This window comes from Calidris pugnax, unplaced genomic scaffold (genome assembly GCF_001431845.1).
Source record: "Calidris pugnax isolate Ruff unplaced genomic scaffold, ASM143184v1 scaffold199, whole genome shotgun sequence".
Classification (NCBI taxonomy): domain Eukaryota; kingdom Metazoa; phylum Chordata; class Aves; order Charadriiformes; family Scolopacidae; genus Calidris; species Calidris pugnax.
The window spans coordinates 1240352-1262327 of record NW_015090970.1 but is presented as its reverse complement, the minus strand read 5'-3'; the positions used below and the strand labels follow the sequence as shown (position 1 = coordinate 1262327).

Here is a 21976-nt window from a genome sequence, read left to right as displayed (position 1 = left end):
TCTTGAATTCCTGGGCCAATGAGGGTTGAATTTCTGTGAGAGGTGGCTCGCTAAAGTCTGTTTTGTTCCTCCCCAAGAGAGAAGGGGAGTCTCCTTCCAGTCCCTGAAGGGGAGATGGGGAGGGACTCTGGATCAGGGAGGGGAGCCCTAGGACGAGAGGGAAGGGTTTGACCCTGAAAGAGGGGAGATGGAGCTGAGATGTGGGGAAGAACTTGTTTGGTGTGAGGGTGGTGAGAGCCTGGCCCAGGTTGCCCAGAGAAGCTGTGGCTGCCCCATCCCTGGAGGGGTTCAAGGCCAGGTTGGAGGGGGCTTGGAGCAACCTGGGCTGGTGGGAGGTGTCCCTGCCCAGGGCAGGGGGTGGCACTTGAAGATCTTTAAGGTCCCTTCCAACCCAACCCATTCTGTGATTCTAAGAAGCACCCCATGTCAGGCCACCTGTGCTGGCCACACTTCAGCTAAAGAGCACAGCTTGGTGGGTTGTCCCCAGTGTCACCACTTACAGCCTCTCCGGGCAGCTGTCGGGCTGGTCCAGGTACCCTCCATCCATCACAAACTTTAGCACCTGCTCGTTGGAGAGGCCCTGGTACGGCTGCTCTGCCAAACTGCTGATTTCCCAGAGGACAACACCAAATGACCTGAGAGAGAGAGAGAGAGAAGGGTCCTGGTAAGAATAAAACACCCTGGAGAGCTACAAGCGATAGCCTGATTTTGGAGAACACACACTTTAAAAGAGCACCACTATATTTTTAAGAAGAGGGTTTAAAAAAACAAGAGGTTTTGTTTTGTCTGTGCTCCGAGGACGTCAGCAACTCACAATTTAAACCACGTGTGTTACAGACAGGGAGCACTCGAGCCAGAATCCACCCGGGATTGCAGAGTCCAACTCACCACACGTCAGAATAAGCAGTGAAAACACCATCCTTCAGAGATTCGGGTGCCATCCACCGCACGGGCAGCAGCCCTTTGCCTCCCTTACGGTAATAATCCGTCTCGTAGATATCTCTGGTCATGCCGAAGTCTGAGGAAAGCAATTGGGATGTGTTAAATGTCTCTGGGATGTGTTAAACGTCTCTCCTTCCGCGCTGCTTCCACTGGGCACCATCTCCAGACCCACCGTTTCCTTCCTCTGACACCAGGATATTTCCACACACCCTGTAAGACTCTGACAGCCCAACTCGCTGTCATTTGTCACTAATTAACATCCAAAAAATTTTCCTTTTCCCTGCATTTTTGATACGAGCCACGATAGAGGCTCCAGAGTTAGAATTTTTAGTGACAGCTTCTGTTCTAAACGCGATTTTTATTCATCTCCTTTAAGTAAAACAGAGCTCTCTCTGCCCCGAAATCCCACTGCTTTGGCTTTAAGTCCGAAAAACCACCGTGCTGTGGAGTTTTGGTTTATTTTCAAATGTTGCATTTTCCTATTTCTAAAAGAGTTTGGCTTAAAAACTGCTTCTTGTGGAAGACAAATGACTTTTAAAAGGCACTTGACCTAACGATATGATTATTCACACTTGGTTTGTTGAACCCAATACCTTCTTTGTCATTATTCTCAAGAAAAAGCAAAGAACAGCGAGATAACTCCAGGCAGCTGAGGCTGGAAAGGCAATAAACTTTTTGGACAGAGGTTTGAAAATAGAGAAGGTTGAGAAAAGCTGCTCTGGCTCGAAGGGAGATGATCTCCTGACTGAAGTCCAAACAATTCTTTCACAGGGAAGGAAAAGAGGAAAGTTTGCTGCATTTCCAAAGGGAGCCAGAGAAAATCACTTGTGTTTGAAGTCTGGGGCTTCAGATATTTGCCTTTACAACAAGTATGACCCACGGAATTGTCTTCTGCTCACACACTACGTACCTCCAATTTTTACAGTGAAATCTTCTGCAACCATACAGTTACGAGCCGCGAGGTCTCTGTGAACAAATTTTTTGGCATTGAGATAGGCCATGCCATCGGCGATCTCCGCAGCCATCTGGATCATCTCCCTCAGCGTCGGGGGCGGGCGACCAGGGTTATTCTACAACAAATGAAAGTAAGTGTTAAATCCCACATCAAGTTATCTGTTGCACAACAGACTCCCCTCCCTCCCGTCTCTACCTCAGCATCAGGTCTCAAAGAGCGGAGGTAACTTTTGAGATCTCCATGTGCCATTAACTCCATGACCACCAGAGTTGGTTGCCCTTTTGAGACCACCCCGAGGAGGCGAACCTGGAAAAGAAGAGAAATTCCTTCAGGGTTGTGTCCAAAAGCGTGGGGTGGAGCCTAAAATTCCTTCAGGGTTGTGTCCAAAAGCGTGGAGAGCCCAGCTGTGAGGAGAAGGGGGTGTAGCAAAACCAACACCCCCCAAACAAGAGCTCCAAAAGGCACCGCAAAGCCCTGTCATGGTGAGAAGTTTTGAAAGATGCATTTTATAAAACACGACAGGGAAAAATCCGGGCTCTTTTTGATCCACCCTCTCCGCAGAAGCGCCGCTTCTGTTGAGCTTTGGAAGCACCAAAGAACTCTTCGTTGTGTGACGGGACTCGCCGATTGTCGGTGGCACCCGGAGACACTTACCACATGATGGCAGCTGAACCCTTTCATCACGGAAGCTTCATTGAGGAACTCGATGCGCTCGCGGAGGCTGGCCGACTCGTTCACCGTCTTCACGGCCACGCGCGTCTCCGGCTCCCCCTTCACGATGTCCTTGGCGATGCCCTCGTAGACCATGCCGAAGGAGCCCTGCCCCAGCTCTCGCAGGAGAGTGATCTTGTCTCGTGGAACCTCCCACTCGTCGGGGACGTAGACTGTTGAGCAGAGAGAAAGGTTTGGGAATCGAGCAAACACCCTGGAGGTGTTCAAAAGAGGGGTTGATGTAGTGCTGGGAGGTCTGGTTTAGTGATGATGCTCCTTGTTTGTTGTGTGGGTGTCTATTTTTGTCAGTCAGGTTGACGGTTGGACAAGATGATCTTTAAGGTCCCTTCCAACCTGGAAGATTCTGTGATTCTGTGAAGTATCTTTTGAAAGACATTTCTGCAGCAGCCGTGTGTAGCGCTGCCACTACGGGATACTACGGGGGTAAATTTTTTAAAAAAAGAATCATAGAATCATAGAATCATTGAGGTTGGAAGAGACCCTTGGGATCATCGAGTCCAACCATCTCCCCTACTCTACAAAGTCCTCCCCTACACCATGTCCCTCAGCACTGCATCTAAACGGCCCTTAAACACAGCCAGGGATGGGGACTCCACCCCCTCCCTGGGCAGCCTGTTCCAATGCCCGACCACTCTTTGGGTGAAAAATTCCTTCCTAATGTTCAATCTAAACCTCCCCTGTTGGAGCTTGAAGCCGTTCCCTCTCGTTCTATTGTTAATTACCTGTGAGAAGAGACCAGCACCAACCTCTCTACAGTGTCCTTTCATGTAGTTGTAGAGAGTGATGAGGTCTCCCCTCAGCCTCCTCTTCCTCACACTGAACAGCCCCAGCTCCTTCAGCCGCTCTTCATATGATTTGTCTTCTAGGCCCTTCACTAGTTTCGTTGCCCTCCTCTGCACTCACTCCAGCACCTCGATATCTCTCTTGTATTGAGGTGCCCAAAACTGGACACAACACTCGAGGTGTGGCCTCACCAGTGCCGAGTACAGGGGCATAATCACCTCCCTAAAGCCAATCCCATCCCGCTGCGCTGCCTGGATGAGCAGACAAGAAATAAGCACTGAAGAAAGCCCTCATTGCTCTCACCATCACTGGTGCTGAGATACTCCGGGTTGGAGGATGCGTAGAGAGGTCCGGTTGGTCCTTCGGTTTGTCTGGAAGAGACACACAAATTCTTCAGCACATTTGGAGCCTTCGACACGTTCGAACCGAAGGCAGTTTGATTAATGGCCCAAAGCACGCAGCAAATACAAACTGTCCCCCTTTCCAAAGGCACCAAATGTTTCCTAAACTAAATTAGTGTTGCAATCATTATCCGAATTAGAAAATAAACACAGAGTCACTTCCAGCAAATAAACAAAAAATCTTCGGATGTAAGTTTCGCTTGTTCTGGTGGAAACAACATCAAGTTGCACTCACCTCTTTTTCACCAGCACGTAAGCAGCTCCAATAATCCCAGCAATTATTATGGCAAAAATAATCGGCACAATTATAACAGCAATATTGGGCTGAGCATTCACTAAGAGAGAAAGAGAGAGTTGGGGTTATTACAGAGGTCCAAAATCCAAGTCTTTCCCTCAATTCAATCTCCCCCTTAAATAAACTGGAACAAATATGAAACTAGAGGCTATTTCAGGTATAGAAAGTGGGGATGGTCAGAAGGAGAAGTCAGGAAGAAAAGTTGCACGTTTCTAAGTAATTCCAGTTTCTTTAAAGTAGAAGCATTGGTAAATATTTTATGACTCCCTACAGTCACTGCTGGCTAACCCCCACCTTCCAAAATAACCTGGGTTTCTATCAATCAGGAATTGAAGGATGAGAAAAAAAACCAATGAACTCACAATAATCAGCCACATAAAAATAGGTGGGTTCCGTCCAGGAGCCGTTCCCAGCCAGGGATGTGGCTCGGATTCGGACGCTGTAGTTTCCAGGCTGGAGCCCCCGGAGTTTGCAGCCCTGCTCGTTGGCAAAATGCTTACGGGACACGCAGTAGTGAGCTTCCTGCAGCAGGGGAGAGGAGAAGAGAAGAGAAAAGCTGCCTCACTCCACCTCTGGAACCAGGATTCCCTCCTCACCTCCCCGCCCGGCGACCGCACACAGATGGGGCTCTCACATGCCCAGCTCTATTCCAAAGTAGGGGTTCGTCCTGGATTTGCATTTTACAGTTTAGCAGTTCAGGTTACAGAGAGCAGATGCCATTTGCCCTACGAGCCCCTGGGCCCTGAAATGGGAGCCGGGCTGGCAAAGCCCTCTGCCCACACAGGGCTGCCCATGGGCTCTGCTGCTCGGAGCTGCCTTCCCCTCTCCAAGCAACTTCAACTTAGATAAGAGTCTGTTTTCTATCCTTCTGCGAAAAAAAATACCTAAAAAAGCTCCACGCGGAAAGCTGGTGATTTACATACCTCTGTGGAGAGGTTGGTGCTGGTCTCTTCTCACAGGTAATTAGTGACAGAACGAGAGGGAACGGCTTCAAGCTCCAACAGGGGAGGTTTAGATTGAACATTAGGAAAGAATTTTTCACCAAAAGAGTGATAGGGCATTGGAACAGGCTGCCCAGGGAGGGGGTGGAGTCCCCATCCCTGGCTGTGTTTAAGGGCCGTTTAGATGCAGTGCTGAGGGACATGGTGTAGGGGAGGACTTTGTAGAGTAGGGGAGATGGTTGGACTCGATGATCCCAAGGGTCTCTTCCAACCTAGACCATTCTATGATTCTATGATTTGGCCAAGGGGCACCAAGAGAGGCAGATTTTTATTTCTTGATGGTGCCACAGACACAAATTCACCAGTACGTTTTTATGTCATGCTGGTTCACACACAAGGAAACCAGATGGGACAGAACTGCATTCGTGTGAGGACTATTAAAGACTGAACAGTCCTGGGCTCCCGGGTGGAGCTACTTCTCCAGAAGTGTTAAGGGACAAGGAGAAGTTCTCACCTCTGTCTCCCCAAGACGTCCGTAATTCACTTCATACAGCACAATGAGACCATTTGGCTCCTTTGGTTCCTGCCACTTCAAATGCACGGTATTTTTTTCAACCACTTCATGGGTAACTGGACCGACGATGTCATCAGCCTTAGCTAGAACCAAGGACATGATTAATAATAGCTTTATTTCACGTCTAGCAAAATTCAGAACTGCCAATACTTGGGGAGACCTTAAGAGTCCCTTCCAGTCCCTCAGGGGGCTCCAAGAAAGCTGGGGCTAAAGGGGCTCCAGGAAAGCTGGGGGTGGACTTGGGATCAGGGAGGGGAACCATAGGATGAGGGGGAAGGGTTTGACCCTGAAAGAGGGGAGATGGAGATGAGATGTGGGGAAGAACTTCTTTGGTGTGAGGGTGGTGAGAGCCTGGCCCAGGTTGCCCAGAGAAGCTGTGGCTGCCCCATCCCTGGAGGGGTTCAAGGGCAGGTTGGAGGGGGCTTGGAGCAACCTGGTCTGGTGGGAGGTGTCCCTGCCCAGGGCAGGGGGTGGCACTGGGTGGGCTTTAAGGTCCCTTCCAACCCAACCCATTCTAGGATTCTCTGATAATGCTTCATCCATCATGCTTTCCTATCGGGACACAAAGAAAACACCCAGTCCTACACGATGTTTCTGCATTGCAGCTGGCTCCCAGAGGAAAAGCAGCATTTTGGAAACAGCCATTAACCCAAAGCAAAGCTCAGGGAGATAATTAATTACCTTCTGGCATGGTCCTGGCACTGACATAAGCTGCAACGCTGCATCGGGATTCCTGAGCGTCGTGGTTGCAAGCGTGGAGCTCGATGCGATACCCGGTGAAATGCCGCAGGCCCGAGATAACCAAAGACTCCTTAAACCTCACTTTTTCAAAAGGTTTCTGCTCCTCTGTGTTCTCAGACGCTGCTGCAGAATTGTTGGGAGAGGAGGCCATGGTGGGTATCACCACAGTGGCGTTTGCCACCGAGCCAAGGTCTCTGCGTTTTCTTGACGGCCTATTAAATAACACAGGTCACAATTTTATTTGTTATATTCAGGGTAAACACGTTCACCTGAAAAGGAAGAGTTAAAATGGGAGGGCTCGAGTGGCACCGAAAACACAAATTCCAGCCTCATATTTGCGATGAAACAAAGAAATTTAGGACTTTTGAAAAAAAAAAAAAACCCAAACCCAAGCAATCTGTCTAACCCTCTGTAATATTACGTTTCCCTGAGACTCTTTCCCTGCACGTTTTCATGCAGGGGGGCGAAAAATGCTCAACCAACCAACAGTCTGAACTATTTGCTTGGAATTGAAGCTCTTTTAGATCCTCCCAGTTGAACATGACTTCACCGGGCTGCCTCTCGGATGCCGTGTAGAGCGTTGCAATGCTTTGGAGATCATGTGGCACCGAAAACACAAATTCCAGCCTCATTTTTGCGATGAAACAAAGAACTTTAGGACTTTGGGAAAAAAAACACCCCAAACCCAAGCAATCTGTCTAACCCTCTGTAATATTACGTTTCCCTGAGACTCTTTCCCTGCACGTTTTCATGCAGGGGGGCGAAAAATGCTCAACCAACCAACAGTCTGAACTATTTGCTTGGAATTGAAGCTCTTTTAGATCCTCCCAGTTGAACATGACTTCACCGGGCTGCCTCTCGGATGCCGTGTAGAGCGTTGCAATGCTTTGGAGATCATCTCCTACACCTTCTGGCTTCCAGCAAACGGGGTCACATCACAGCCCCCAGCTCTGGGACCTCGGATGTGCACTGTATCCCGGGTCACAAACTTGCATTTATGAAGCCTACGACCAGTTTCACAGCTCACAGAGATACGTAATTTTAACCTTTTCCTGAGAGACCAAATCTGGCACGTTCTTTTCAAGGGATGCATTTAAAACTCAAAAGTTCAGATTGCACCGTGGTTGTGCGGTTTTGTTGACCAAATATCACCTCTCAAATTATTACACTTCAGTCTGAAAAATCAGATTTTTGCAGTTGTAAAACCAGAACCGGCAGCGGGATCCCCTGGCTGCGAGCGAGCGCTACTGGCCAACTTTAACGTTGGATTTTCACTGAATTTCACTGAATTTTAGAGTTGGAAGGGACCATAGAGATCATCTAGTCCAACTCCCCTACTGCAGCAGGATTGCCTGGAGCTAGAGCATGTTACTCAGGGCTGACTATTTTGTCAGTAAATAAACAGAATCAATTCAAGAGAATCAAGAACCGCTCGCAAAATTCATTTTCTTGGGGGGGGGGGAAAGAAAAAAAAAAAGGAAAGGAACAAGCACCAAACCAAAACTCCTCCTTCTAACACTTTGTGTCCTGCCACGCACTTGCCACGAGGAATTCCAGGTTGGAACTAACCAAAGTGGTGAATCAGTAACGGCGTTTAGTTACACAAAAAGAATTAAAGCCATTTGAAAAGGGGACCGTGTATTTTAAGAGGATGATGATCTCTTTTTTTTTTTTTTCCTGCATGTGCATGTGTGCAGCTATTAAAGGGTACAAAGAGTGACCCGACCTGAACCCACACTTGAGGCATCTCCAGTCTCTAAAAATGTCCCGAGCTGTTGAAGCAAATCTCTGCGGCTGAACCCAACCCCGCGCTGCCGCCCTCGGACACCCAGGCAAAGCATTGGCCAAGTGCAGCTACGTGGGACCTTGGGACACCAGGTCTCTGCACCCCCCAGCTCCACCTCCTCTTGGTGATATTTCTCCTCAACCCGCAGATGCAACCAGCCGCAAAGCAGATTTTTAAAATTTCCTCAAACTAAACCTCGGGTCGGAAACGACGCCGTAAGATATTCATCCACCCGACGATAAAATGGGATCCCAGGCAAAGCATTGGCCAAGTGCAGCTCCACGGGGACTTGGGAGACCAGGTCTCTGCACCCCCAGCTCCACCTCCTCTTGATGATACTTCTCCTCAACCCGCAGATGCAACCAGCTGCAAAGCAGATTTTTAAGATTTCCTCAAACTAAACCTCAGGTTGGAAACGACGACGTAAGATATTCATCCACCCGATGATAAAATGGGACGCCGAGTGGCAGGTTCAGCAAAGCACATTCCAGTTTTTGGTTTTCTCTTTCTCTAATTACTAATTAACTCATTTTGGAGCCGCTGTTACCTCGGCTCATGCATTGTTCTGAACAGTGTCCCCTAACGACGGGGCAGAGTTCAGAGACCGGGGTCTGGGTCACGCCATCTCCCACCTCTGGAAGGAACCTTGATGGTCAACCAGAACCTTGTTTGGACTTGGAAGCAAAGCTCCAGGCCACTGTGTGCAAAGTGTGGATTCAGCTGTTCCTCGTGTTTAAGAGAATTTTGTTTTTCACAAGTAAAACAGTAATTTGACCACTGATGCAACACAGGCTAAAATGCAAGAATAACTTCTTCCTTCTCAAGTAACAGAAAGCAAGAAAAACTTTTGCAGCTGTGAACTTCCCCTATTTATTATCCTGGATTTGCAGCAACGTTCTTGCCAAATTTCAAACATCTGAGGTCTTCCCATGGTTTTTCCAGTGTAATTTTTATTGTGGCCATTTCAGCAGCTCAATGACCTTCCCTGTGTAATAACTGGGTTCGCGTTCTCTCTGCTCCTACTCAGAGACCGTCAGCAGGTGACAGCTCTTGGTTCACAGGAGGATGGAAGTGACAACTCATCACATCCCAAAACCCAGTGCTGGGGGGTTTATAAATGCATTACCCAGTTTTGGCCACATTTTTCCACACACCTGAAACCAGCTGAGGAACAGCTGCCCTCTCCTCCCCCTTCTGTTGGCCAAAGCATTTCTACATTTGTCTGTACAATTAAGTGGATGGAACTGGGAAACCCAGAAAAAAACAAAAATTCACTTTTAATGTGGTTCACTCTGTAACCCACAAATAATTTGTAACGTGTGTGTGACAGAGAGAGAGGACAGAGACAGAGAGAAGGGTGAGGATGCTGCTCCTGCAGTAGTGATGGTGGAGAGCACACACAGAAATTACATCCTCAAGGGCAGCCACTTAGTTCCCCTCTGCCTCTCAGGACTTTTTTTGGAAATCTTTCCATGCTTTCCACAGAATCACGGAGTGGCTGAGGCTGGAAGGCACCTCTGGAGATTGTCTAATCCACCCCCTGCCCAAATCCGGGGCAGCCAGAGCGGGGTGCTCAGGACCAGGGCCGGGCAGGTTTTGGGTATCTCCAAGGATGGAGACTCCACAACCTCCCTGGGCAGCCTGTTCTGGTGAGGAATCACCCATTTGCTCCAATCCGTGCAAAACGCGTTCCAATGTAAGAGCAAATAACACAAGAAAGAAGAAACAAAGCATCAGCTTCCGATGGCCACTTTGTTCAGCTACAAAGGGAGGGTTCATGGCATGGGATGTACGGACGCCCGCGAGCTCCGGCTGGAAGGTGGGCATGGCAAGAAGCATTCAGAAACTTCGTTAGCCTTGCCAGCACCAGAGCTAATTAACCCCCAGGACCTGTGATGGTGTCTCCCAGAGCAATCCACCATGAGGATGGGGAAGGAACAGCTTCTGGGATCTCCAGAGGGGTTCTCAGCAAGTCAGGGGAGATGAGACCCCAGACCCTGGGCACTGCACAGAGGTCAGAAAGCTGGGACCAGGACAGGAGGAGAAAAACAAGGAGACAAGATGTAGGGGGAGTAACTTCTCAACTGCTCTGCCTCCTGCGCCCCCACCATCTCATATTCCTTCCTATTCCCAGCTGTGGGATTCCTCCCCGTGGCTGGCAGAAGGCTTCTTATCTCCAGAGAGGTCAATAAACCACCAGGAGCTACCTAAAAAGCACCTGAAGAATCCACTTCATCTTCAGTTGCCAGGCTCTAGACAGGCTGCCCCGCGAGCAGGCAACAGGCACCGGAATCACAGGAAAACTAATTCTAATTTCCCTTGTCACAGCCTGGAGCCTGTCAGGAAAGACAGGCAGGACACACACCAGCAGGAAGGTACCTGCTGCTGACTTAAAACAGCAGAAGGGGCTTGTTTTAAAAGGATTAATTAGCCCAGGGGGGAGTGGAAGTTTCTTCCTTAGCAGGCTGACAAGGTGGCACATCCTGGTGATTGGTTTCTTCCTAAAATACATACCCCAGAAACTGGGCCTGAGAAGCATCCTGGGCTGGCTGCACAAGGGAATTGAGGAAAAAAAAAAAAAAGAAAAGAAAAGGGAAAAAAAAAAAGAAAAAGAAATCAGATTGTCAGAATTGCCTGCCTACGTCAAGAGGAGTTTGGTCTTGTGAGTATGTTGTGTCCTGGCATCGCTCTGCACAGCGAAACCTGTCCTTCGGGTCAGCGCTAACGGCGAAGAACCAGCACGAGGAGTGACCCTGCACCAGCTTCCAGGGGACACCTGCAGGCACCAGAGCAGGCTCACAGAGAAGAGACACCGTCTCCTCACACCCTCAGTGGCACCAAACACCAAACGTTCAAGTGCAGAACCGTAGCTTTTGTCAAGCAGCTGAAAATAAAGGTTTATTAGCTGAGGGCGGTCAGCGGAGAATAAATTTAGGGCCCAAAACGCACGCCGGAGAGGAGGGTAAATCATTACGGACTCCAACCTGATTCCCAGAGCTTCCTCTGTGAGTTGCATATGAAGTGTGAAGACATTCAACACCCCTTAATGTGACACTGTGTGTGCCATTCAAAACAGGACCTTCACCACCCACAGCGGTCGCATTCCTCATGGTATTGGAGGTATTTCCCAGGCTAAGTGCAAGGGAGACCGCAAATACCACGCTGAAGGACAAGGCTGTGGCATGGTAAACTTCCCTTTTTTCTTTTTCCTTTCTTTGCAACTGGATGAAAAGCTAGACCACAAAATTTGAGGACAGAAAAAAATAAAAATAGCTATTTTTGGCACCATACAAGTTTAAATGAGCTGCAGGCTTTGAGCTCTTTGCTAAGGATTCTCACTTTATTCTGGAGCTGAGGAGAATTCACCAACAGGAATTAAGAGCAGAATCTCCCAAATCTGCAGTAAGAGCAGTTGTGGGTGCTCAGCTCTCCCCAGTCTCCACCACACACACCCAGTTGGACTGGATGGTCCCACGGAAGCCCCGAGGGACTGGCCATATGGCCACGTCCCACCCCAAATTTTTTGTTTAATAATCAATTACATTTCCCCACCCCTGACCACCTGGGAAATATTGTTTGGTATTTCATACCTGGGGACAAAAACCTCGTTGTGAAGGTAGTTCTCAAAGGTCTTGCGGAAAGCAGACTCTTCCAGCTCCTTCTGTATCTGAGAGTCTGTTTTAGGACAGGAACAACATTCCCCGCTGACATCCTCGTTTTCACTTTGATTGTACTTCTGAGGGTCCTCGGATTCAAAAGGAGGAGACCACGTCCTGGAGGGCAGTTTTAATCCTGTGGACAAAACAATTCCAGGATCACTCGTGCTCAGCACAGCAGAAGCAGATGTTTGATCCTACAAAGATCCAAAAGGTGCATAGGCAGGATTCACAGCACATTTGGAAATACTGAGCTGTCGTATCCGGGGCCGGGCAACTTTTCCCTCTCCTATGACAGGCCTTTGATTCAAAATTGTGCTACCTGGAGTTCAGATGCTGGGGATTCAGAGAGTTCTAACCCCCTTCACCTCAGCTCAGGTAACACCGTATGACAGGCCTTTGATTCAAAATTGTGCTATTTTTGACCTGGAGCTCAGATGGGAGTCAGAGAGTTCTAACCCCCTTCACCAGGGAGCAGGTAAGACTCTGGGAGTCCTCAGGGAAACGCTGTATCCTGAAAGAATTCCAAAACAGGGCAGGTAAGACTCTGGGAGTCCTCAGGGAAATGCTGTATCCTGAAAGAATTCCAGAACAGAGGATGCCTTCAAAAATTAACTTGGCCCTCGATCTCCAGAAGCACCGAAACGTTTTCCCTTACTATCTCCACAGCTGTTATTAAGCTTATTCCTCAGTTTAAAAGGAACAAGTGCAGAAGGGAGATCCCCAAAGGAAAAAAAATATCTGATTACTTTGTGAAATAAATGGTTTTGGAGAGCTTTTGCACATAACTTGGCAATAGCACCTAATGTATAATGTAACTGAACGGTGGGAGAACGCAGCTGCGTCTCAGCCTGGTTCTTGAACAAGCCCTGAAAACAGCAAAATTAGGCACCCAGAGCATCTCCAAAGTGTGTGGAAAATCTCCAGACAATTCTGAGAAAGCCTGAGAGAAAAGGCACAGGGAGAGGAACACACCCTCACCTTTTAGGCAGTAATCAAGTTCATAGAGCTCACTATCTTCCGCCTGCTGCTGCCAGAACACCAGGTAGTGTGTGATGTTTCCGTTGGGCTCTGAGGGTGGTTTCCACTTCAGGATGATTTGGGATGAAGAGTTGGAAACAGATATCGGATCTAACGGGACTGAGGGAACTGTGTGGGTGGGAAAAGAGACAGAGGTCACTTCCACCACCCTGTGAGAGCCTGACACAACAAGGGACAAACATGGGGAAGTTTCCATTTCCATGGGAATAAACAATATTCTCCACAGGGGGTCTGCTGCCACCCAGCAGCCCTGCAGCAGCAGACACCAGCGGGCACACACGCTCTTACACGTGGCCAACACGAGCCTGGTAGAAGCAGCACGTGTTGGCACCATCTCCCCATGCAGAGAAACACACCCCCTTCCATGTGTTTAGGAAGGATGCTCTTTGGAAGGACACCAAAGCAGAGCAGCAACAGCAGTGGGAAGTTTCATGGATATGGGACCATCAGGACTACCAGGCAGAGGACTATTTAGGTCTATTTCTCTTTTTCACTCAAAAGGCAACATTAATTTAACGACACTGACCAGTAGCGTTGGTCTGGACGTAGATGATTTCACTCTTTGCACCGTAGGTTCTTCGTTCATCTGAGAAGGTGACCAGAGTTTTGACAAACACAGCGTACTGCGTCCATGGCTTCAAGCCCCTCAGCAGCCACCCTGGCTGGGCCTGGGATTTGGGCTCATTTGACCGCGGAGGTGGGTCAACGTCCACAACCGTCCAACTATTTGACCCACAAGCGTCTTGGCCATCAAACTCCGTCACATTTTGGTATGGCCTTTAGAGGAAAAAAACAAACCCAAAGCCTCAAATTAACAGAATCCTAATTCAAGCTTTCCAAACCAACATTTCTAAAGACATCACTGAAGTTAGGAACCTCTACCCTTTGGAAAAAGTTCAAGTATCTCATTGTACATATTCCGAAAATGAAGCAGAGGGAGCTTTGCAACCCAGGCTCCAAAGAGCACCACTGATGATCCCAGCAGCTAAATCCAGGCTAAGTATTTTCAGCTTCATGAAAATCAGCTCAGTAATTTTGATTCTAAAAGAGCGTTTCCCACCTCAGAGGGAATAAATACCTCAGCATTCCATGGAGATAGCAGGGAGATGATAAACTCCATGGTTAGAGTACGTAAGTCTGGAATAGTTGGAACAACTGATATTTGGATTGCTCTTAAATGAGGAATTTTGACTGTACACAACTCAGATAAGTCGCTTTTATGTAAGGGGAGCATTGGAAACTTCAGTGTAGGAGCCAGAGAGTCACAGAGACCGTACAGCTGTGCCCACAGCAGGTCTAATATCGACTCTTGAAGGCCAACTGCCATTTGTGGAAGCCCAACGTGGCTGGTGTTTTGTAACCGAGCGGTGGATCACTTACGCTTCTTTGTAAAACAGCATAAATCCCAGGAGATCACGGAAATCAGGAGGCCAGTACGGCTCCCACTTCAACAGGATCTTGTCATGAGATGTCCTGATGGAAGAAAACTTCAGCAATTCATTTTCACCTGTAACAAAGGAGAGGAGACGATAATTTTGTTAATGCTAAAAAAAAGGAAGGTCTGTGTTTTTAATTACCTTGGAAGTTTATTTTGTCCACAGATAAATATGAGAAGGTTGGCACTGTGAGACGATAATTTTGTTAATGCTAAAAAAAAATGAAGGTTTGCATTTTTAATTACCTAAGAAGTTTATTTTCTCCACAGATAAATATGAGAACGTTGGCACTGAGAAGAGCTGCTCATTAAAACCCATCTCACCTCGACACTATTCCTGCCCTAAACGAGGCGTTGGAGCCTCCTAAGGTTCCTGCCAGCTTAAATTTTTCACTGATTTTAGGAAAACGAGCCTGGAGAAGAGTTGAACTAAATTCCAACAAGTGGGAAAACTAGAGGCAACGTATTTTAAAATTCATTATGATCTATAGAGCTGAACTCCAAGGCACGGTTTGCACAGCTCCTGTGTTGCCTTCACAGCGCGTGGGCTCCCAGCCCAGCCTGGGGGTAGCCAGTCCCTTTGCAAACAGGAGGGAGGACAACAAACAGTCACAGGAGGGTGGAGATCTGAGGCTCAAGGGACACATTACGATAAGGTACATCCAAGCAGCCCAAGAAGGACAAACTGTGTAGCTTGGGTTGGATTTGCCATCCCTGCAGTAGCTGCACAAGGGAGGAAGAACATTCATTTCACTGGCACAGCATCCAGGACAAACAAGGCCTTTTTTTTTTTTTTTTAAATTTTTTTTTCTCTTTTTTTTTTTTTTTGGTAAACAGGATGCTGTCCATGTGAAAACTAGGCTTGAAATGTAAAAACAAACAAAAAGCCAAACACGCTGAACTGGCAACCTGTGGTTTGAGGCCAGGGGGTGGCACAGAAACAGCTCGGAGCGGAGTTAAAGCTGGCAAAGAGAAATGAAACCCTCTCCTCCCGCTGCCTTTAAACAAACCAACCAGCCCAGGAGCCACACACAACCCCACGACAGAGCTGGGTTTGAACCTCGGGGTTCCAGTCTCATCCACAAATGTGTCTCGTGGGAAGAGATGACCTTTACAGGCTGCTAATTCCTTGTAGCTCCTTCCCTGTGTGACACCCCCGGGGGACGGGATGGCTCTAGGATGTTCTTTCAGTGGTACTGCCAGTTTTTAGGGAGGCAGTCGTTACGTTCCCTTCTCCCCCCCTGGAGCTGGCGTGGCTGCACGTGTTGATGTGTGGCAAACCAGAGCAGGAAACTGATTCAGCTGCGAGATCTTCACTTTCTAAGTCTGGTCACAAATGGCTGCATCAGCACAAGAAGGGCAGAATGGGGGAAGGGGCTGCTCGGGCAGCGCTGTCAGAGGAACAGAGCAACCACGGGAGGATCTAATCAACGCCGCAAGCGGTGAAAAGAGCAAGGAACTAAAATGCAAGGGACTGAAAGAGTAGTTTGATTAATACGGAGAGCACTGGTGGCAATACCTGCTTAAGAGTCTAATGTGTCAACCCGTGTGTGCTCCAGTCCCTGCATGTAGAAATTTAGGAGGGAGAGGGGGTGGGGGGGTAGACAATAAATCAGAGCAGAGCGATGACACGACCCAAGAGCGAGAAAGCAGAAATGGCTGGCTGTTTTTCACCCCATATTATACCCACTTCAACAGTTTGGTTCACCACATGGCCCTGTAAGAGTTTTACTGGCCCAAAGAGGGGAAGGGGACCGTGTGTGACAGGGGATGGGAACAAACAGAGGGGTGGGGGGTGCAGAAGGGACGTGCTCGTGGCAGCGTGGCTGCCAAAATCAGTGCCTGCAAAACTCCCATCTTCTGTAGCATGACTCTGGTTAGGGCACAAAGCAACACTGTGTGTTTGCTCCTCAGTCATGCTGACACAGGTGTTGTCTTATCGTTGTTTTTGAAGAAAGCTGTTAGCTTAAAAACCTCGGAGAAGCAGAACAGAAATTGTTGGGAAAAATTTCCCTGCCCGTTGTCACGGCAACTGGCTCACATGGCTCCAGAGATGGGTGGAAATCCTGTTTCTCTCCTGTGTTTATTCTGTGTGCGCGCTGTCACCTCATGACATGGGAAAAGAAGATTATGACTATTAATCAGGTACTCGGCAGTAACACAAAGTCCCAGGCCGGGCTGAGGTTACGTCGTGCTAAACTCTTCAAAAAGGCACAACAATCCTCTCAGCCCTGAAAAACTCACAGCTGAGCACACACACAGAGCAAACTTCTGGAGACCAAAGTTGGCAGAGCAGGCTCCTGGCCAGATGGAGAACCCAGAAGTACTTTTTTTACTCGTGGCATGTTGACAGTGTCACTGCAGGGCACAAGCAAGTGGCGAGTCACACGCCGGGAGCTTTACCCAAAGGACAAGGACAGTCCCTGGAAAAACATCTCGGGCTGGGCTGAGAGAAATGAGAGTATGAGGGCAGCAAGGCAGAGGGAAAGGAAAATGATGCAAGTCTTGCTGCATCCTGAGACTTTCTTACATGAGGCTTGATCGCCGTTCGTCTTCAGGGCTATGTCGTTCCGTTCCTGGCGCCCCTTAGTCCCAGAGATCTCCTCCATCTTGTGGATTTCTGACAAACACAGTTTGGGATTGTAATGGAAGAAGAGTTTGCCTCGTGCAATGGTCAGGTTGTGTTTACTCCAGTCCCAGAGCTGGCGAAGATTCTGGTTATCCAAGGCGTAAAATGAGTAATTCCTGAAAGCAGAGAATGAAAATGTGCATTGGGGGGCAATCCACTGAAATTGGGGGACAATCCACTGAAATCGGGGGACAATCCACTGAAAACTCTTTCTTTCTCAGGCATTAATCCAGACACCAAAGGAAAATGAACACAAACTGCCTCCCCTGGTAGACCGAAGCCATAAGCAGCGGAGCATTCGAAAATAACTTGGGGATTGTTTGCCAACACAGATCACCCCGATAGCACTGGCACTCCTTACACTTCACAGCATTAAAATAAAGCACCTTTTGAAAGAACTCACCCAGCTTCTAGTGTTTCTCCTCTAATCAGGTGTAGTTTACGAAAAAAAGAAAGAGAAACCAAGGCATAAGACCGGCGAATTTTGAGGTAACCTGAGATTTCTTCTATCAAGCCAAGATTCGCTTCTAGCTCCGCTGCTATGTTGTCTGTGGAGAGGAAAACACTGCTTTCAGTTTTCTGGTATTACAGAGAAAAATCACTGGTGTCAGAGCCCAAATATATTAAATAGAACTGTTTTACACCCATTCCTAAGAACTTATAGAAAACAGGTAGCAAAAAACCCCCAAAAGATCATCACAAGAGCCTTTGGTTTGTGGTTATTCTTCTGAATCACTCCAGGACTCAGAGTGGTGACAGCAAAAGAGAAGTGTCCCAGGTCAGGGTGGGTGTCACATTCACTGAGCTGACACCCAGAGCTCCCTACCCCTTAACTCCTGCAGGACTTACTTCCTCCACGGATATTTATAACTAAGCTGCCATTAACAACCGTGCAGCCTCGGAGCTCCTGGGCCGATGTCACCGAGTCGATGGTCTTCTCCTTCCCGTAGTCACAAACCTTGGGACAGGGCCCGGCGCAGGGCGTACAGTGCAAGCTGGAAAAGAGAAGAGTTGGGGGATGTAGAGGGGATGCTTTGGTGGGATGTCACCTGGGGTGTCCCCAGCAGCTCTCAACAGCAGAATAATCCAGTCAAAGCCACGGTACGGCAGGGGATTCACTTGCAGTGAACGGGGGGCTCAAGACCCTGAGCTTGGGGTCTAAGATCCTTTGGCTCTTAGGAACTCCAAATAACTGCCAATAATTCTTTAAATTGTCATTTCCACATTTCCAGCGCTAATCATTCTGGCCCTTCCTCCATAATAGAATCCAGAATGAAGAGATTTTTGACTATTTTGAATAGCCCCTCCACCACGACGCTGCTCGGGGCTATACACACCAGGGGTTTCCAGATCGAGCAACCCAAGGCCCGGTCTCCATCCCAAGATCGTTAACAAAGCATGTAATTAATGAGCGGAGAGCTGGCCGTTCATCTGGGAACCCTCTGATTAAGGACTGGGCATAAAGTTGCTTTTAAAAAAAAATAATAATAATAAAAAAAAAATGCAAGCAAGCACGTGCTTTGTGCTCTGGGGAAATACTTCTTAAATGGCAACAAGACGATTGCTTGCCCTGGTCATAACACCACAAGAATGTGTTCCCAACTCGTTCAGAGAAATAAATGCTCTAGGAAAAGCACGGAGCAGCGTCGTGAGGTCCCACTGGCAGCAGCCTGGAACCAGCAGTGATGGTGGCTGTTACACAAACAGCACAGCAGCTTCGGGGGTTGCTCGTTCATCCTTTGGAAAAGCAAAACAGGAAATGGAATAAAAAGTCCCCTTACGAGTGAATTCCCTGAAATTATTACGGGCAGGAGCAAACACATGCGAGCACAAAGCTACCAATATTCATAGGAAATCTGACTCATCACAATATATAATGTTATTGTGGGACAAACAACAAAGTTTTCAGTGATAAACAGCTCAGCAGCATAAATTATTTAACTCCTTTGTTGAAAAACCCTGGGAATAGACAGAATGGCTGTTCCCTGCTTTGATTCATGCTTGTTTGTTACATTGTCCATTTATGTCTGGCACAGCTTGAACCTGCTCAATGAAAGTAATTACAGGGACGAGGGACAGATATTCTGAGAACGATCCACTCAAAATACACGATGCTTTTTTCATTAGACGTGACTTTTGCCTATTCTGCTTAATAGCAAGGCTTCCGAGCCCCAGGTCTGCTTTGGAGGGGATGGGAAGCAGGGCTACTAAAACCTCTCCACTGCCCATCTCCCCCAATTACAGAAAGACCCTCCTTTGTCCCACTCGACTGCAAAGACCCTTCCAGCTTGAGGATGCTCCCCTTGTCCTCTCCCTCCATCTCCCTTTCCCACTTTTTCCAAACTTGAGAGGAAAACGAGGGAAGCCAAGGGAAGAACAAACCACCTGCACGCGGTAGGTAGACCTGTCCTCTTTTTAATGGCTTGAATTAGCAAGGTATTACTTTGCAAATCATATTAAAGCGGACCAGGTAGTTGTCACAGCCACTCCAAGGCTGGAAACTTTCCTTGGTCTTGACACCGAACACAAACCCGTTGCCCAAACGAGAGCAAAGCACAGCATGAAAAATAAGGGGGTGGATTCTCGACCTGCAGATGCTGGTACTTACTTGCTGGAATTCATGATGTACCCCGACGGGCACTCGTGAACACACTCGTTGTTGTGGATGACGTGACACCCCGACTCCCTGGCGTTTTTGCATTTGTTGTGCAGCTCCTGGCAGAAGCTGAAGGTGACACAACGCCACCCCTCGAAGCGGTAGTAACCAGGGGGGCAGGTGTCCACACATTTGCCTTCCAGGTAGAAGTTGCGACAGGCCACGCACTTCTCAGGGTTGTTGGGCTCCGTGCAGTCCCCGAGACACTCGCTGTGACAGCACTGACCATCCGAGGTGCAGCCTTGGGACTTGCAGGCAGCTGGACAAACTGGGAAGAGAAAAGGCAAAAAAGGTAACTGAGTATCACAGGACAATCCAGTGATGCAGGACAGGGAAAGGTGTATGAGCCACAACACTTCATCCTGCTTGGTTTGGCAATCTTCCTTTCAGAGAGGCATCTGTGAAGAGCAGACGTCTGCCTCATCTCCACTTTTCAGTGTAAATTCCAAATTTTAATAACATTTTTGAAGAGTGTTATCACCCATGCTCACAATTCATTAATGCTCATTGTCAAAAAGAGAAAACCAAGTTTTCCTCTTCTCTGGGTCCAGTGCTACGAAGCTCCTGGGATAGTTTTGGTGACTCCAACACTATTTCTGAAGCCCAGAAGTGATGAGACTCTACAGCGACAGCTTCCCAGCCCAGAATGGCCAGTTTCAGCCCAAAGATTCTTGTTTCTTAGTTTAAGAAACTGAGGTTCCCACAGTAACAATGCAACTCATGTCCAACGATACTTTAACACAACCCTTCAGCTTTATCAGGATTTGCTTCCTATCTATCACCAGTTTCCCTGGAGGAAGCCTCCAGCCCAGGACCTCCTCGGTGACTCTCCCAGCAAGTCCAAAAAGAAGGGCACCCACAAGTGTTAGTGCTTGAGGTTTTTATGGTTTACTTTTTAATTACCCATTACTTAGTGCCTCACAATACTTTTAATGAGTGGTTTGGGCTTTGAAATAGAAACCAGGCAGCAGAGTAGCTCAGAGCAAATGCCATGGCTGATGCCGAGGGAGGAGCTGGAGGGGGGCTGAGCACCCCCAGAGAAGCTCCCGGGGAAGGACAGTCCTGTCCCTCTGTCCCTTCAAGCTCCATCTTAACCATCCCAATGAGGCCAAACCAATTAAGTCCAACTGCTTAATCTGGACCACACCACAGAACTTCAAGTCAGAAAAGACAGAACAAAACTGGAATCACCACCAGAAGAAGAAGAAGGACCAAAGCCAGGTTGGGCTTTGACGCAGCCATTTCAGCAGCAGGAGGAAGGACTTTATGTGAGGGACAGGGACATGGGCCTGGTTTTGTTGACAGTGACAAACAACTTTTGGGCTACAGCTGTGAATTGCCAAGATGGAGATGAAGAAATCACCTTCTTCTCACCAAACAGAAGGGTTTTCTCTGAGGACACATCTGAACGGCTTCCGACGTTCTGCCCCAAGCGCCCCTCAGCGAAGGGAAGAGGAGATGAGTCCTCCTGAGATCCACGCTGGCCACAACAACCAACCACACCATCTGTCTCAAAATCTCTCAAGCTTTCTGTTCTACATTTGGTGTTGAAGCAGGAGGAGCTTTATCTGGGGAGGAACCAATGTTCAGGGGCTAAAAATGTTAATTTTAATTTCTGGCTAACGCGTGTGAGCAGACCAAGAGTGGAGCATGGTCTAGTTTTATCCCACTAAACGAGCAGCCTGTGGGATCCACCAAGGGTTTGATATCTAATCCCCAGCTGTGGTGAGGAAAGATTGCAGAATTAAGTGTGTTAAAGGAGTTAATGCCATTCGTGGAGCAAGCAGCAGCGGCTGCAGTAGGAGGGGGTGGTAAAGAGGAGCAACCAGGCTGATAAATCCTTTGAAGAAATGTGAAATGGATGAGGTTGAAATTCTATCACAAGGTTAATTTAAAGTCAAATATCCAACTGCTCCACATCAAAAAAACCCCCCCCCCCCCCCCCCGCAATTAAAAGATTGCAGAATTAAGTGTGTTAAAGGAGTTAATGCCATTCGTGGAGCAAGCAGCAGCGGCTGCAGTAGGAGGGGGTGGTAAAGAGGAGCAACCAGGCTGATAAATCCTTTGAAGAAATGTGAAATGGATGAGGTTGAAATTCTATCACAAGGTTAAATTAATGTCAAATATCTGACTGCTTCCACGTCAGTCCTTCCCCGCAGGTATTTCCCCTGTTTTTACCCATGAACCAGGAACACAGGAGAGCATTTCAAATTCATTTGCTTTTTTTGCTGACCGGCTTTTTTGCCCTTTTCTAGCAATAGGTCTTGTTTGGTGAACCTGCCACAATTAGTAACCGATGGAAATGCCACAGCCAAACAGACACAAATTGCAGATGATACCTCGTATTAGAGTCAATCTAAAACAAGAGGCTTGTTTCAAAAGCAGGGCTATACATTCTTTACCAGGCCA

General features: G+C 48.0%; 1 protein-coding gene across 1 annotated transcript in view; it reads right to left on the bottom strand.

Annotated features, from left to right (window-relative positions):
• INSR (insulin receptor) overlaps nucleotides 1–21976 on the bottom strand; it is a 64084-nt gene that overhangs the window by 8531 nt on the left and 33577 nt on the right. The window contains exons 2-19 of the mRNA XM_014952843.1: nucleotides 19520–19835; nucleotides 17761–17906; nucleotides 17315–17459; nucleotides 16813–17027; nucleotides 14228–14354; nucleotides 13374–13624; nucleotides 12788–12955; nucleotides 11741–11942; nucleotides 6305–6576; nucleotides 5564–5706; nucleotides 4471–4630; nucleotides 4049–4148; nucleotides 3716–3783; nucleotides 2552–2781; nucleotides 2093–2203; nucleotides 1853–2012; nucleotides 889–1018; nucleotides 501–635 (exon numbers count right to left, since the gene is read on the bottom strand). Of these exons, the coding sequence (XP_014808329.1) occupies nucleotides 501–635; nucleotides 889–1018; nucleotides 1853–2012; nucleotides 2093–2203; nucleotides 2552–2781; nucleotides 3716–3783; nucleotides 4049–4148; nucleotides 4471–4630; nucleotides 5564–5706; nucleotides 6305–6576; nucleotides 11741–11942; nucleotides 12788–12955; nucleotides 13374–13624; nucleotides 14228–14354; nucleotides 16813–17027; nucleotides 17315–17459; nucleotides 17761–17906; nucleotides 19520–19835 (3079 nt within the window). The remainder of the gene's footprint in view (nucleotides 1–500; nucleotides 636–888; nucleotides 1019–1852; nucleotides 2013–2092; nucleotides 2204–2551; nucleotides 2782–3715; nucleotides 3784–4048; nucleotides 4149–4470; nucleotides 4631–5563; nucleotides 5707–6304; nucleotides 6577–11740; nucleotides 11943–12787; nucleotides 12956–13373; nucleotides 13625–14227; nucleotides 14355–16812; nucleotides 17028–17314; nucleotides 17460–17760; nucleotides 17907–19519; nucleotides 19836–21976) is intronic.